Here is a 15,653-nt window from a genome sequence, read left to right on the forward strand (position 1 = left end):
CCTGCCCCGATTTGCCTCTCCAAAATGATGACCATGGGGCAAAATCTTTCTACAATGGACCTCTCTTGTGAGCGCACGTCCCCTGGTTCAACTTTGTGACTGCTACCTACGCCTGGCTCGCACACGTTTTAGTCTCCATGGGCAGAGCAGAAATAATCCAACTGAGAAACTCGGCCACGTTCAAGCCAGAAACCCCACATCACAACCAGGAGCTGGTCAATTTATTTCAGAAACCTGTTATTGAATAAGAAAAGCAAAACTCTTGGGGAACAAGAACATTAAGTCGTTAGGTTTTCTCCCAACCACCCCAGGAGCAGATGCTCAGCATTTATTTTTAACTAGTAACGCTTTAATTTCACTCAAACGGTTTTGGAGAATGTGACCTAAAGGGAGATGATGGAGGGGTGATATTTTTCCACAATTTCTCGATCTACTTTAGACTTGGGTGAATATATATTTAAAGAGGTTTTTGGGGGTGGGCAGTATTTTCTTTACAATTGATTTCTTAAACCCGATGGCATGATGTAGAGGAGTCGGGGTGTACAAAGTTAAAAATCACACAACACCAGATTATAGTCCAACAGGTTTATTTGGAAACACACTAGCTCTCGGAGCGACGCTCCTTCCTCAGGGCTTCCAATTAAACCCTGTTGGATCATAATCCTGGTGTTGTGTGATTTTTATTAACTTCAAACGGATGGAAAGGAGAGATGAGCTGGGGAAGTGTGGGGGGGGGGTGAGCTGGGGAGGGGGGAGGAGCTGGGGAAGTGGGGGGTGGAGCTGGGGAAGTGGGGGGGTGGTGAGCTGGGGAGGGGGGATGAGCTGGGGAAGTGGGGGGGGTGAGCTGGGGAAGTGGGGGGGGGGTGAGCTGGGGAGGGGGGAGGAGCTGGGGAAGTGGGGGGAGGAACTGGGGAAGTGGGGGGGTGGAGCTGGGGAAGTGGGGGGGAGGAGCTGGGGGAGTGGGGGGGTGAGCTGGGGAGGGGGGAGGAGCTGGGGAAGTGGGGGGGTGAGCTGGGGAAGTGGGGGGGGGATGAGCTGGGGAGGGGGGAGGAGCTGGGGAAGTGGGGGGGAGGAACTGGGGAAGTGGGGGGAGGAGCTGGGGAAGTGGGGGGGTGAGCTGGGGAAGTGGGGGGGGGTGAGCTGGGGAAGTGGGGGGGGTGAGCTGGGGAGGGGGGAGGAGCTGGGGAAGTGGGGGGGATGAGCTGGGGAAGTGGGGGGGGGATGAGCTGGGGAGGGGGGAGGAGCTGGGGAAGTGGGGGGGAGGAACTGGGGAAGTGGGGGGAGGAGCTGGGGAAGTGGGGGGGTGAGCTGGGGAAGTGGGGGGGGTGAGCTGGGGAAGTGGGGGGGGTGAGCTGGGGAGGGGGGAGGAGCTGGGGAAGTGGGGGGGAGGAGTTGGGGAAGTGGGGGGAAGGAGCTGGGGAAGTGGGGGGGATGAGCTGGGGAAGTGGGGGAGGAGTTGGGGAAGTGGGGGGGGGTGAGCTGGGGAAGTGGGGGGGGTGAGCTGGGGAGGGGGGAGGAGCTGGGGAAGTGGGGGGGATGAGCTGGGGAGGGGGGAGGAGCTGGGGAAGTGGGGGGGAGGAGCTGGGGAAGTGGGGGGGGGTGAGCTGGGGAAGTGGGGGGTGGAGCTGGGGAAGTGGGGGGAGGAGCTGGGGAAGTGGGGGGAGGAGCTGGGGAAGTGGGGGGAGGAGCTGGGGCGAGGGGGAGGAGCTGGGGAAGTGGGGGGGAGGAGCTGGGGAAGTTGGGGGTGGAGTTGGGAAGTGGGGGGGAGGAGTTGGGGGAGGGGGGAGGAGCTGGGGAAGTGGGGGGAGGAGTTGGGGGAGTGGGGGGGAGGAGCTGGGGAAGTGGGGGGGAGGAGCTGGGGGAGTGGGGGGAGGAGCTGGGGCGAGGGGGGAGGAGCTGGGGAAGTGGGGGGGAGGAGCTGGGGAAGTGGGGGGAGGAGCTGGGGAAGTGGGGGGCGGAGCTGGGGAAGTGGGGGGAGGAGCTGGGGAAGTGGGGGGGAGGAGCTGGGGGAGTGGGGGGAGGAGTTGGGGAAGTGGGGGGAGGAGTTGGGGGAGGGGGAGGGGGGAGGAGCTGGGGGAGGAGCTGGGGCGGGGGGGGAGGAGCTGTGAGGCCGGGCTGGTGGGTGTGCTGTGGGTAACTCCGGGGAAGCGGGCTGGTCGGCCATCCTGTGGAAGGTGGGGGCAGACGGTTGGTGATGGCGGCGGTGAAGCAGGAGGTGGAGAGCGGGGACGAGGGGGACTGGAGCCAGGTACCCCCGGGGGGTGGGGAGAAAGGGCCGTGCGTTCCTTGTAGCGCACCTCCCAAAAAACAACTTCTAGAAAGTTCCTCAGATCCGGGGGGGGGGGCTGCTCAACAGGGTTTATTGGCACAGCTCATGGTGCCCCCCCCATTGGCTGAGCAGGGTTTATTGGCACAGCTCATGGTGCCCCCCCATTGGCTGAGCAGGGTTTGTTGGCACAGCTCATGGTGCCCCCCCATTGGCTGAGCAGGGTTTGTTGGCACAGCTCATGGTGCCCCCCCATTGGCTGAGCAGGGTTTGTTGGCACAGCTCATGGTGCCCACCCCCATTGGCTGAGCAGGGTTTGTTGGCACAGCTCATGGTGCCCCCCCCCACCATTGGCTGAGCAGGGTTTGTTGGCACAGATCATGGTGCCCCCCCCATTGGCTGAGCAGGGTTTGTTGGCACAGCTCATGGTGCCCCCCCCCATTGGCTGAGCAGGGTTTGTTGGCACAGCTCATGGTGCCCCCCATTGGCTGAGCAGGGTTTGTTGGCACAGCTCATGGTGCCCCCCCATTGGCTGAGCAGGGTTTGTTGGCACAGCTCATGGTGCCCACCCCCATTGGCTGAGCAGGGTTTGTTGGCACAGCTCATGGTGCCCCCCCATTGGCTGAGCAGGGTTTGTTGGCACAGCTCATGGTGCCCCCCATTGGCTGAGCAGGGTTTGTTGGCACAGCTCATGGTGCCCCCCCATTGGCTGAGCAGGATTTGTTGGCACAGCTCATGGTGCCCCCCCCATTGGCTGAGCAGGGTTTGTTGGCACAGCTCATGGTGCCCCCCCATTGGCTGAGCAGGGTTTGTTGGCACAGCTCATGGTGCCCCCCCATTGGCTGAGCAGGGTTTGTTGGCACAGCTCATGGTGCCCCCCCATTGGCTGAGCAGGGTTTGTTGGCACAGCTCATGGTGCCCCCCATTGGCTGAGCAGGGTTTGTTGGCACAGCTCATGGTGCCCCCCCATTGGCTGAGCAGGATTTGTTGGCACAGCTCATGGTGCCCCCCCCCATTGGCTGAGCAGGGTTTGTTGGCACAGCTCATGGTGCCCCCCCATTGGCTGAGCAGGGTTTGTTGGCACAGCTCATGGTGCCCCCCATTGGCTGAGCAGGGTTTGTTGGCACAGCTCATGGTGCCCCCCCATTGGCTGAGCAGGGTTTGTTGGCACAGCTCATGGTGCCCCCCCCCCCCCCCCATTGGCTGAGCAGGGTTTGGTGGCACAGCTCATTCCCTCCCCCCCCATTGGCTGAGCAGTGTTGTTGGCACAGCTCAAGGTGCCCCCCCATTACCCATTAGCTGAGCAGGGTTTGTTGACACAGCTCATGGTGCCCCCCCCATTGGCTGAGCAGGGTTTGTTGGCACAGCTCATGGTGCCCACCCCCATTGGCTGAGCAGGGTTTGTTGGCACAGCTCATGGTGCCCCCCCCCACCATTGGCTGAGCAGGGTTTGTTGGCACAGCTCATGGTGCCCCACCCCCATTGGCTGAGCAGGGTTTGTTGGCACAGCTCATGGTGCCCCCCCCCCCACCATTGGCTGAGCAGGGTTTGTTGGCACAGCTCATGGTGCCCCCCCCATTGGCTGAGCAGGGTTTGTTGGCACAGCTCATGGTGCCCCCCCACCATTGGCTGAGCAGGGTTTGTTGGCACAGCTCATGGTGGCCCCCATTGGCTGAGCAGGGTTTGTTGGCACAGCTCATGGTGCCCCCCCCCCATTGGCTGAGCAGAGTTTGTTGGCACAGATCATGGTGCCCCCCCATTGGCTGAGCAGGGTTTGTTGGCACAGCTCATGGTGCCCCCCCCCCATTGGCTGAGCAGGATTTGTTGGCACAGCTCATGGTGGCCCCCCCCCATTGGCTGAGCAGGGTTTGTTGGCACAGCTCATGGTGCCCCCCCATTGGCTGAGCAGGGTTTGTTGGCACAGCTCATGGTGCCCCCCCCCCCATTGGCTGAGCAGGGTTTGTTGGCACAGCTCATGGTGCCCCCCCCATTGGCTGAGCAGGGTTTGTTGGCACAGCTCATGGTGCCCCCCCCCCATTGGCTGAGCAGGATTTGTTGGCACAGCTCATGGTGCCCCCCCCCATTGGCTGAGCAGGGTTTGTTGGCACAGCTCATGGTGCCCCCCCATTGGCTGAGCAGGGTTTGTTTGGCACAGCTCATGGTGCCCCCCCCATTGGCTGAGCAGGGTTTGTTGGCACAGCTCATGGTGCCCCCCCATTGGCTGAGCAGGGTTTGTTGGCACAGCTCATGGTGCCCCCCATTGGCTGAGCAGGGTTTGTTGGCACAGATCATGGTGCCCCCCCATTGGCTGAGCAGGGTTTGTTGGCACAGCTCATGGTGCCCCCCCCCATTGGCTGAGCAGGGTTTGTTGTCACAGCTCATGGTGCCCCCCCATTGGCTGAGCAGGGTTTGTTGGCACAGCTCATGGTGCCCCCCACCATTGGCTGAGCAGGGTTTGTTGGCACAGCTCATGGTGCCCCCCCATTGGCTGAGCAGGGTTTGTTGCACAGCTCATGGTGCCCCCCCATTGACCGAGCAGGGTTTGTTGGCACAGCTCCTGATGCCCCCCCCAATTGGCTGAGCAGGGTTTGTTGGCACACCTCATGCTGCCCCCCCCATTGGCTGAGCAGGGTTTGTTGGCACAGCTCACGGTGCCCTCCCCATTTGGTGAGCAGGTTTTGGTTGGCACAGCTCGGGGGGGGGGCCCCCCCGCCTGCCCTGGGGGGGGGTGGGGGGGGGGGTGGGGGGGGGGGTTGGCACAGCTCACGGTGCCCTCCCCATTTGGTGAGCAGGTTTTGTTGGCACAGCTCACGGTGCCCCCCCACCCCTTCCAGCTTGGCAGGGTTTGTTGGTACAGCTCACGGTGCCCTCCCCATTTGGTGAGCAGGTTTTGTTGGCACAGCTCACGGTGCCCCCCCACCCCTTCCAGCTTGGCAGGGTTTGTTGGTACAGCTTGCGGTGCCCTCCCTGGCTCAGGCAGGTTCTTTTGGCAGAGTTTGCAATGCCTTCCTGACTCAGGAAGTGTAGATAGTGCAGCTTTCAGGGTCATCCAGCTCATGGGGCGTTTTAGGGACATGTAGCTGTACCATCTGGCATGTGAAGGGGTTTTTGACACAGGTTGGCATGCCCTCTCGCATGGGAAGTGTCGTGAGCACCGCTTGCAGTGCCAACTGGCTTATGAGAGATTGTTGGCACAGGTCGCAGTGCCACCTAGCTTGGGGGGAGGGTCGTAGGCACAGTTCATGGTGCCGTCCAGCTCAGGGAGGGTTGTTGGCACATGTCGGGACGCCAGCTGGTTCGTGAAGGGTGGTTGGCACACATTGCAATGCCACCTGACTTGGTGGGGCAGTGCAGTTGATGTATTTGCAGTGCCATGGTGCCACCTGGCACAGTCGGAGTGGGGGGGGGGGAGGGGGTAGAGGTTGTATCATGTGTCGGGCTGTTGGCTTGCAGAGAGTGACTAGTGCTGGTGGTGTTGGTACATTCAGAGTGATACTTAGCTTGGCTTCATTAGTTATTACATACGCTGTGTACTCCCGTTATTTGGTGTACCGTTGCTTGGTGCACTTTGAGCTTTATATTAGATTAGATTTTCTACAGTACAGACACAGGCCATTTGGCCCAACGGGTCCACTCTGACCCTCCGCAGAGTAACCCATCCAGTCCTATTCCCCTACCCTATATTTACCCCTGACTTTAGCCAATTCACCTGGCTTGCACAGTCTTTGGACTGTGGGAGGAAACCGGAGCACCCGGAGGAAACCCACGCAGACACGGCCGGGGGAGAATGTGCAAACTCCCACACAGACAGTCGCCCGAGACTGGAATCGAACCTGGGTCCCTGGTGCAGTGAGGCAGCGGTGCCACCCATGTTCTGCCTCCTTACCACACGCTGATCATCATTAGCCAAATAGCTACCCTGCTTGTCATCTTACCCCTCTAATTTACTTTGTCCTCTTCCCCATGACCCCTGCCCCCACAAGCTGAACTGTATATACTAAATCTGCAATTCACTGGAACACTGGTCCCTGTATGGATCAGGTGAAGACCATTCCATCATATAGCTGTCACTTTCCCACTGTAAAATGTGACCCATTAACCTGCTTCTCCTACGTAGATCTTGAAGCCACATGTTTATCACACTAATCTTAGTCCTATGCCAATTTGCTCATGGCTCAGCTCACCTCGACTTAATACTTTTAAGGTTCTGATTTCTAATGGAGTCCTTAGCTGGCCATCGTCCCCTTCCCTAGTCATGCTTCTGTCTTGTTACCCACGTGAGTCACACGAACTGGATCCCTGCTCCCACCGTTACAAATGCCTCTCCAGCTCTGAACAGACGTCCTGATGCTGGCAGTAGGCAATAGAGTGCAGTCTTCTGGACTCGAATTGCAGACTCCCCTGATTGTACTGCCCCAGCGTTCCTATTTCCGTCCGGCAGACTTGGATGGCTTCCCTGTATCGCAATGCCACCCATCTATCCCTTCTTGACCACCTTACCTGCTCACATTCTTCCGGTTTTGTTAAATCCGGTGAGTCAACCCCACGGGGTTATGCCTGCTTTCTGTAAGGAACTTGCACCAGCCCTGCTGTATCTGTGGCTCGGTCTCCAGCTCGTCGGCTCGAAGCTGAAATTCCTCAGGCTGCAGTGACTGATCGTACCGGCATCAACCGTCTCCTGCCTACTGCAGCCGCCCTGTCATCGTGATTAACCCCTAACGATTTAATTTTTACAATTATTAACGATAGACAAGTTGGGTCAAGTGACCCAAGTTTCAGAACCTATTTTCGTTCTTGCACCTACCGGTCTACGTCTCGTTCAGGCCCGGTCTGCTCCCTGCGCATCCCTTAACCTCCCCCAAGTGAGTGCATCACTTAATTTTGACGCTTAACGTTATTCTGAAAGTTGCCGACGTGGGCAGGAAGCAGCCTGGTAGAGTTGAATGGCCTACTCCTCCTCCTGGTTTCTGTGATCCCGTGGCGTCGTTCCATGGGTCTACCACAGATCAACTCGCCTGGCTGTCCCTCGCGCTAATTGCCTGCCCCGTTAGACTTCGCTCGAGTTAGCAGTGGGCTGCAAGACAGGGTCCCAAGGTAGGGTGAATGTTAACAGTGTCCGTTCTTTGCCTTTCTGTGTTGTAGCCTCCAAGATCGCGAGATTACACCCTCAGGAGGAGGAGGATGACCGAAGCAGGCATTGTCCCTACCTGGACACTATCAATCGGTGAGCGTGACCCCACCGTTGGCTGTGCTTTAACGTGTCTTGTATAAAACCGAGAGTGTTCTTCCCAGCTGGAAGATTAGGTAAATACGCTGGGCCGTAGGAATGCACATCTCTTCCCTCTCTTGATTTGATTGGGCTGGATGAAAATCATTCCATCGTCCAGACTGTGGTGCTCCCCCTCTGTCAGTCTGTGGGGATGGCTGTGAAAGTAGGTGCGGAGGCTCACTGGTACAGCGGGCCAGTCTGCTCGGACGATCAGACCGATACAGTGTCGGGCAGTGAACATCAGGGTATGCAGCCCCGTGAGCACGTTCTGCGACTCTGTTCGATTCGGCCCGATCCTTACCAACCATTATTCCGCGACCAGTTCGCTCCTGAAAGCTGCAGTCAGCCCAGAGTCCGTTGCTTTTTAGGGACCGAGAAATTCCTGCCTTCAAACTCCAGTTTTAAGGTTGTCTCCCCCACGTTCCCTGTGGCTGCCCTGTCACATTTTAAATGATTTGATTAGTTCTTCGGGAGAAACAAGCCAAATCTACCCAATTGATTTGTTTAAATCCAGCTTGCGTTTGAAGCAGTTAGATTTTACAATGGTGCTCAGGAAATTTAAAAACAACTAAATCACACTAATCACAGCTTTGTGCTGTGTTCAAGCGGACTGTCTCTGTTCTGTGTCGAGACTGTGATATTGGATAAGCACAGCAGGTCAGGCAGCATCCAGGGAGCCGGAGGATCGACATTTCGGGCATAGGCCCTTCATCAGGAATGGGGCTTGTGGCCCAAGGGGGCCGAGAGATGAATGGGGGGGGGGGTAGGTTTTGGGGAAAAGTAGCTGAGAGTCCAGTAGGTGGATAAATGTGGGGGTGAAAGTGAGAGGAGGGTGGAGCGAGTAGGTGGGAAGGAAGGTGGACAGGTGGGACAGGTCAAGAGGCTGGTGCCGAGTTGGAAGGTTGGATCGGGGAGAAGGTGGGGGGAAAAGGAATTGAAGAAACTGGTAAAGTCCACATTGACCCCCATGTGGTTGGAGGGTCCCAAGGCAGATAATGAGGCGTTCTTTCTCCGGGTGGTGGGTGGCAAGGGTTTGGCGATGGGGCGGGTGATAAGGGTCGGGTGGTAAGGGTCGGGGGATGGGGTGGGCGGTAAGGATCGGGGGATGGGCGGGCGGTAATGGTCTGGGATGGGGCGGGGATTGGGGTGGGTCGTGAGGGTCGGGGGATGGGGCGGGTGGTAAGGGTGGGGGATGGGGAGGGGGATGGGGTGGGTGGTAAGGATCGGGGATGGGGCGGGCGGTAGGATGGGGAGGGGGATGGGGTGGGTGGTAAGGGTCGGGGGATGGGGCGGGCGGGAAGGGTCGGGGGATGGGGCGGACGGGAAGGGTCGGGGGATGGGGAGGACGGGAAGGGTCGGGGGATGGGGAGGGCGGTAAGGGTCGGGGGATGGGGAGGGCGGTAAGGGTCGGGGGATGGGGCGGTTGGTAAGGGTCGGGGGATGGGGCGGGCGGTAAGGGTCGGGGGGATGGGGCGGGCGGTAAGGGTCGGGGAATGGGGCGGGCGGTAAGGGTCGGGGGGATGGGGCGGGCAGGAAGGGTCGGGGGGATGGGGCGGGCGGTAAGGGTCGAGGGACGGGGCGGGCGGTAAGGGTCGGGGGATGGGGCGGGCGGTAAGTGTCGGGGGATGGGGCGGGCGGTAAGAGTCGGGCGAGCGGTAAGGGTAGGGGGATGGGGCGGGCGGTAAGGGTCGGTGGGATGGGGCGGGCGGTAAGGGTCGGGGAATGGGGCGGGCGGTAAGGGTCGGGGCGATGGTGCGGGCGGTAAGGGTCGGGGGATGGTGCGGGCGGTAAGGGTCGGGGGATGGGGCGGGCGGTAAGGGTCGGGGGATGGGGCGGGCGGTAAGAGTCAGGCGAGCGGTAAGGGTCGGGGGGATGGGGCGGGCGGGAAGGGTCGGGGGGATGGGGCGAGCGGTAAGGGTCGGGGGATGGGGCGGGCGGTAAGGGTCGGGGGGATGGGGCGAGCGGTAAGGGTCGGGGGGATGGGGCGGGCGGTAAGGGTCGGGGGGGATGGGGCGGGCGGTAAGGGTCGGGGGGATGGGGCGGGCGGTAAGGGTCGGGGGGATGGTGCGGGCGGGAAGGGTCGGGGGATGGGGAGGTCGGTAAGGGTCGGGGGATGGGGCGGGCGGTAAGGGTCGGGGAATGGGGCGGACGGGCGGTAAGGGTCGGGGGGATGGTGCGGGCTGTAAGGGTCGGGGAATGGGGCGGACGGGCGGTAAGGGTCGGGGGGATGGGCTGGCGGTAAGGGTCGGGGGATGGGGAGGGCGGTAAGGGTCGGGGGATGGGGAGGGCGGTAAGGGTTGGGGGATGGGGAGGGCGGTAAGGGTCGGGGGATGGAGCGGGCGGTAAGGGTCGGGGGATGGGGAGGGCGGTAAGGGTCAGGGCGATGGGGCGGGCGGGAAGGGTCGGGCGATGGGGCGGGCGGGAAGGGTCGGGGAATGGGGCGGGCAGGAAGGGCCGTGGGATGGGGCGGGCGGGAAGGGTCGGGGAATGGGGCGGGCGGTAAGGGTCTGGGCGATGGGGCGGGCGGGAAGGGTCGGGGGATGGGGCGGGCAGGAAGGGCCGTGGGATGGGGCGGGCGGGAAGGGTCGGGGAATGGGGCGGGCGGTAAGGGTCTGGGCGATGGGGCGGGCGGGAAGGGTCGGGGAATGGGGCGGGCGGTAAGAGTCGGGCGAGCGGTAAGGGTCGGGGGGATGGGGCGGGCGGTAAGGGTCGGGGGGATGGGGCGGGCGGTAGGGGTCGGGGGATGGGGCGGGCGGTAAGGGTCGGGGGGATGGGGCGGGCGGGAAGGGTCGGGGTATGGGCAGGGCGGTAAGGGTCTGGGCGATGGGGCGGGCGGGAAGGGTCGGGGGGATGGGGCGGGCGGGAAGGGTCTGGGCGATGGGGCGGGCGGTAAGGGTCGGGGGAATGGGGCGGGCGGGAAGGGTCGGGGGATGGGGCGGTTGGTAAGGGTCGGGGGATGGGGCGGGCGGTAAGGGTCGGGGGGATGGGGCGGGCGGTAAGGGTCGGGGGGATGGGGCGGGCGGTAAGGGTCGGGGAATGGGGCGGGCGGTAAGGGTCGGGGGGATGGGGCGGGCGGGAAGGGTCGGGGGGATGGGGCGGGCGGTAAGGGTCGGGGGATGGGGCGGGCGGTAAGGGTCGGGGGATGGGGCGGGCGGTAAGGGTCGGGGGATGGGGAGGGCGGTAATGGTCGGGGGGATGGGGTGGGCGTTAAAGGTCGGGCGATGGGGTCGGCGTTAAAGGTCGGGCGATGGGGCGGGCGGTAAGGGTCTGGGCGATGGGGCGGGCGGCAAAGGTCGTGGGATGGGGAGGTCGGTAAGGGTCGGGGGATGGGGAGGTCGGTAAGGGTCGGGGGATGGGGAGGTCGGTAAGGGTCGGGGGATGGGGAGGTCGGTAAGGGTCGGGGGATGGGGAGGTCGGTAAGGGTCGGGGGATGGGGAGGTCGGTAAGGGTCGGGGGATGGGGCGGTAGGTAAGGGTCGGGGGATGGGGCGGTAGGTAAGGGTCGGGGGATGGGGCGGGCGGTAAGGGTCGGGGGGATGGGGCGGGCGGTAAGGGTCGGGGAATGGGGCGGGCGGTAAGGGTCGGGGGATGGGGCGGGCGATAAGGGTCGAGGGATGGGGCGGGCGGTAAGGGTTGGGCGGTAAGGGTCGGGGGATGGGGCGGGCGGTAAGGGTCGGGGGATGGGGCGGGCGATAAGGGTCGAGGGATGGGGCGGGCGGTAAGGGTTGGGCGGTAAGGGTCGGGGGATGGGGCGGGCGATAAGGGTCGAGGGATGGGGCGGGCGGTAAGGGTTGGGCGGTAAGGGTCGGGGGATGGGGTGGGCGGTAAGGGTCGGGGGATGGGGCGGGCGATAAGGGTCGTGGGATGGGGCGGGCGATAAGGGTCGTGGGATGGGGCGGGCGGTAAGGGTCGGGGGATGGGGAGGTCGGTAAGGGTCGGGGGATGGGGTGGGCGGTAAGGGTCGGGGGATGGGGCGGGCGATAAGGGTCGTGGGATGGGGCGGTAGGGGGGGGGGGGGGGGGGGGGGGGGGGGGGGGGGGGGGGGGGGGGGGGGGGGGGGGGGGGGGGGGGGGGGGGGGGGGGGGGGGGGGGGGGGGGGGGGGGGGGGGGGGATGGGGCGGGCGATAAGGGTCGTGGGATGGGGCGGTAGGTAAGGGTTGGGCGGTAAGGGTCGGGGGATGGGGTGGGCGGTAAGGGTCGGGGGATGGGGCGGGCGGTAAGGGTCGGGGGATGGGGAGAGCGGTCAGGGTCGGGTGGGCGGTAAGGGTCGGGGGGTGGGGAGGGCGATGGGGAGGGCGGTAAGGGTCGGGGGGGATGGGGAGGGCGGTAAGGGTCGGGGGGGATGGGGGAGGGCGGTAAGGGTCGGGGGGGATGGGGCGGGCGGGAAGGGTCGGGGGATGGGGAGGTCGGTAAGGGTCGGGAGTGCGGTAAGGGTCTAGGTGATGGGGTGGGCGGTAAGGGTCGGAGGATGGGGAGGGCGGTAAGGGTCTGGGTGGTGGGGTGGGCGGTAAGGGTCGGGCAATGGGGTGGGTGGTAAGGGGCCGGCGATGTATGTGATTCATGAGGCAGTTTTGCGGATGTTAATGTAGAGTAGTGAGATTCTATTTCGAGAAAGACATTCAGAGCCTGATGGCCTTTTCTCTCTCTCTCTCTCTCTGTAAACAGGAGTGTGTTGGATTTTGACTTTGAAAAGCTGTGCTCCGTCTCCCTTTCCCACATCAATGTGTATGCTTGCCTGGTGTGTGGCAAATACTTCCAAGGTAAGTCACCTCTGAATCTCTCTCTTGACATGCTTCTGCACATGAGCCTTCCCCATTTGGGTCGGCCACCAACCAGGCCCTCCCCAGCGCTTGACCACTTGAGGACGTCCGGGCACGTGTTTCCACTGCCCTTCTTCTGTAAGTCTTTTGCTGCGATCGAATTCCGGCTGGGGCAGTCTCAATCCGGAAGGTTTCCTGACCACCCTCCTTAGATTTGCCACCGCGCCTCATTTTCCCTCCCTCCCACTCCGTGATGACTTTAAAATCGTGGTCCTCACCCTCGGAACCATCGCTAGAGGTAATCGATAAAAGATACAGCAAACACTTCCAACGTACAGCATCTTCAATCCACAACCAAAAGCGCTCGTTCAGGACTAGCGCAAGGTGACACCTTCTGCACGTGGGGAGAATGGGCCTCTCCCTTCAACACTGAGGGCTTTTCCCAACCAGCTCCGAACTCGGATCAGCGTTGAGATCCTGGAAATTGGGATATCTCGGGAGTCTCCCATCTATCAAGGCAAGCAAAGACAATGGGATTTGTCGTCATGCCACAGTGTGCCAGCTCAATCCTTCGACTGACCCGAGGTTTAGGACAGGGGTGGGGAACCCCCGCATGCGGCCTCCTCGGCCATTGTGGGTGGCACAGTGGTTAGCACTGCTGCCTCACAGCGCCAAGGACCTGGGTTCAATTCCCGCCTCAGGCAACTGTCTGTGTGTGGAGTTTGCACATTCTCCCTGTGTCTGTGTGGGTTTCCTCTAGGTGCTCTGGTTTCCTCCCACAGTCCAAAGATGTGCAGGTTAGGGTGGATTGGCCATGCTAAATTACCCATAGTGCTCAGGGATGTGCAGGTTAGGGTGAATTGGCCATGCTAAATTACCCATAGTGCTCAGGGGTGTGCAGGTTAGGGTGGATTGGCAATGTTAAATTACCCATAGTGCTCAGGGATGTGCAGGTTAGGGTGAATTGGCCATGCTAAATTACCCATAGTATCCAGGAATGTGCAGGTTAGGGTGGATTGGCCATGCTAAATTACCCATAGTATCCAGGAATGTGCAGGTTAGGGTGGATTGGCTCAGGGATGTGCTTTGACAAAGGGTCAGTTAGACTCGAAACGTCAGCTCTTTTCTCACCTTACAGATGCTGCAAGACTTGCTGAGATTTTCCAGCGTTTTCTCTTTTTTGGTTTCAGATTCCAGCATCCGCAGTAATTTGCTTTTATGCAGGTTAGGGTGAGTTGGCCAGGCTAAATTGCCCGTAGTGTAGGGGCAGGGGAAAATATAGGGGAATGGGTCTGGGTGGGTTGCTCTTCGGCTGGTCGGTGTGGACTTGTTGGGCCAAAGGGCCTGTTTCCACACTGTAAGTAATCTGAAAAAAAAATTACCTTGTGTATGACCTTTTGAATGAATCCAAATTTTGCAGAACAAACCTTTTATTTTTTATTAATGTTTTATTTCGTTCTTAATTATTTTTATTTTAATCTTAAAAGGAATGTATTTAAAATACCAGAGAGTAAAAGAAATACAATGAAAGGTTCTCTGACTTTGCGAATCATGACGTCACACTCAAATTAGCCTTTCAACCTCACTTAGTTGCTGTCTCCAAGGCTCCTAAAGAATTGATTGGAGCTCTCAGAAGATGATATTTTAAAGTCCTTATTTGACACTAAGAAAGATCCAACTTGTTGGGCCGAAGGGCCTGTTTCCACACTGTAAGTAATCTAATCTAATCTAAAAAAATATGGAAAAATACAATAGGGTACCCATGCCTTCAGCAACCTGCACGAAAAATGTTGCTTTCTTGCTTTTCAACCACTTATTGCTGCAAATCTACATTCTCTTACTTAACCGAAATAAAGATGCCCTTAAGGTCACAAATGACGGATACCCATCTAGAGGATCAGCTAAAACTGCAGACCTCCATGCTGCAACCAAATATTCAAATGCTTTCCTACAAACAGCAGTCAAAGTCATTAAAAGGTTAGTTAACTTTAGAATTAACATTTAAAACATTTTTTTTAGTTAGCACATAGTAGTTAGATTTTTACAAAATAGTGTGAATTTTGAAGAATATATAATTGAGGTTTCTTGGATGCGGCCTCATTAGATGACAACTCACATAATGCGGCCTTCCAACGTGAAAAAAGGTTCCCCACTCTGGTTTAGGATCTCTCATAATCATACAGACAGCATTTCAGGAGCTAACATGCTTGGTGTCTTGCGGTTTGACGTAAATGTGCAGGCGTACCTTTATTGAACACAGGACGGGTAGTTTCCTATTCTGCATTCAAACTGATCGTTTAAAGGAGTTTTGCAAGCTGCGGGCGTTTTTGGAATCCGAGGGCGCCGTGTAACTAGAATAGCATGGAGTGTGATTCTGAAGTGGTCAGTTGCATTAAAATCCAGCGAATTATGAATGGGTCATCCAGCCTTTATAGCCCAGGGCTTAACTGTTCAGCTGTTCAGGTTCATGTTGCCTCCCTTTTGTGCAAACCCAGTCATTTCCAGTTCATTCACACACTCTCTGTGTGGACAATTCCGTCAAATGCTTGTCCAGTTTCCTTTTGAAATCATTCTTCATCTCCACTTCCACCAGTTCACTATACAACAATTCCCCTCTTGCCCGAAACTTTACATCAGTGTCTCTTTGTCCGTGTACCATCGGCCAATGAGAAACGGCTTGTTCAGCCGAGGACATGGAGGTCCTGGGCCTCCTTCACCGCCACTCCCTCACCACCAGACGCCTGGAGGAAGAACGCCTCATCTTCCGCCTCGGAACACTCCAACCCCAGGGCGTCAATGTGGACTTCACCAGTTTCCTCATTTCCCCTTCCCCCACCTCACCCCAGTTCCAACCTTCCAGCTCAGCACCATCCCCATGACCTACCCGCCCCACCCTCCCCTCTGACCTCTCACCTCCATCCCCACCCCCATTCACCCATTGCACTCTTTGCTACCTTCCCCCACCCTCCTCCCTGACCTATCATCTCCATCCCCACCCACCCATTGTACTCTTTGCTACCCTACCCCACCCTCCCCTCTGACCTATCACCTCCATCCCCACCCCCATTCACCTATTGTACTCTTTGCTACCCCACCCCACCCTCCTCCCTGACCTATCACCTCCATCCCCACCCCCATCCGCCCATTGTACTCTATGCTGCTTTCTCCCCACCCCCCCCATTCTCCCCCCCATTTATCTCTCCACCCTGCAGGCACTCTGCCTGTATTCCTGATGAAGTGCTTTTGCCCGAAACGTCAATTTTCCTGCTCCTCGGATGCTGCCTGAACTGCTGTGCTTTTCCAGCACCATTCTCGACTAGAATCTGGTTTCCAGCATCTGCAGTCATTGTTTTTATCCA

General features: G+C 59.5%; 1 protein-coding gene across 1 annotated transcript in view; it reads left to right on the plus strand.

Annotated features, from left to right (window-relative positions):
• The first annotated feature begins 33 nt into the window (after positions 1 to 33).
• The window catches only part of usp39 (ubiquitin specific peptidase 39), a 40,183-nt gene continuing 24,563 nt past the window's right edge, over positions 34 to 15,653 (plus strand). The window contains exons 1-4 of the mRNA XM_072553810.1: positions 34 to 95; positions 2,175 to 2,215; positions 7,409 to 7,490; positions 12,200 to 12,294. Coding sequence (XP_072409911.1) covers positions 34 to 95; positions 2,175 to 2,215; positions 7,409 to 7,490; positions 12,200 to 12,294 — 280 coding nt within the window. The remainder of the gene's footprint in view (positions 96 to 2,174; positions 2,216 to 7,408; positions 7,491 to 12,199; positions 12,295 to 15,653) is intronic.

The sequence above is a fragment of the Chiloscyllium punctatum genome, chromosome 35 (genome assembly GCF_047496795.1).
Source record: "Chiloscyllium punctatum isolate Juve2018m chromosome 35, sChiPun1.3, whole genome shotgun sequence".
Classification (NCBI taxonomy): Eukaryota; Metazoa; Chordata; class Chondrichthyes; order Orectolobiformes; family Hemiscylliidae; genus Chiloscyllium; species Chiloscyllium punctatum.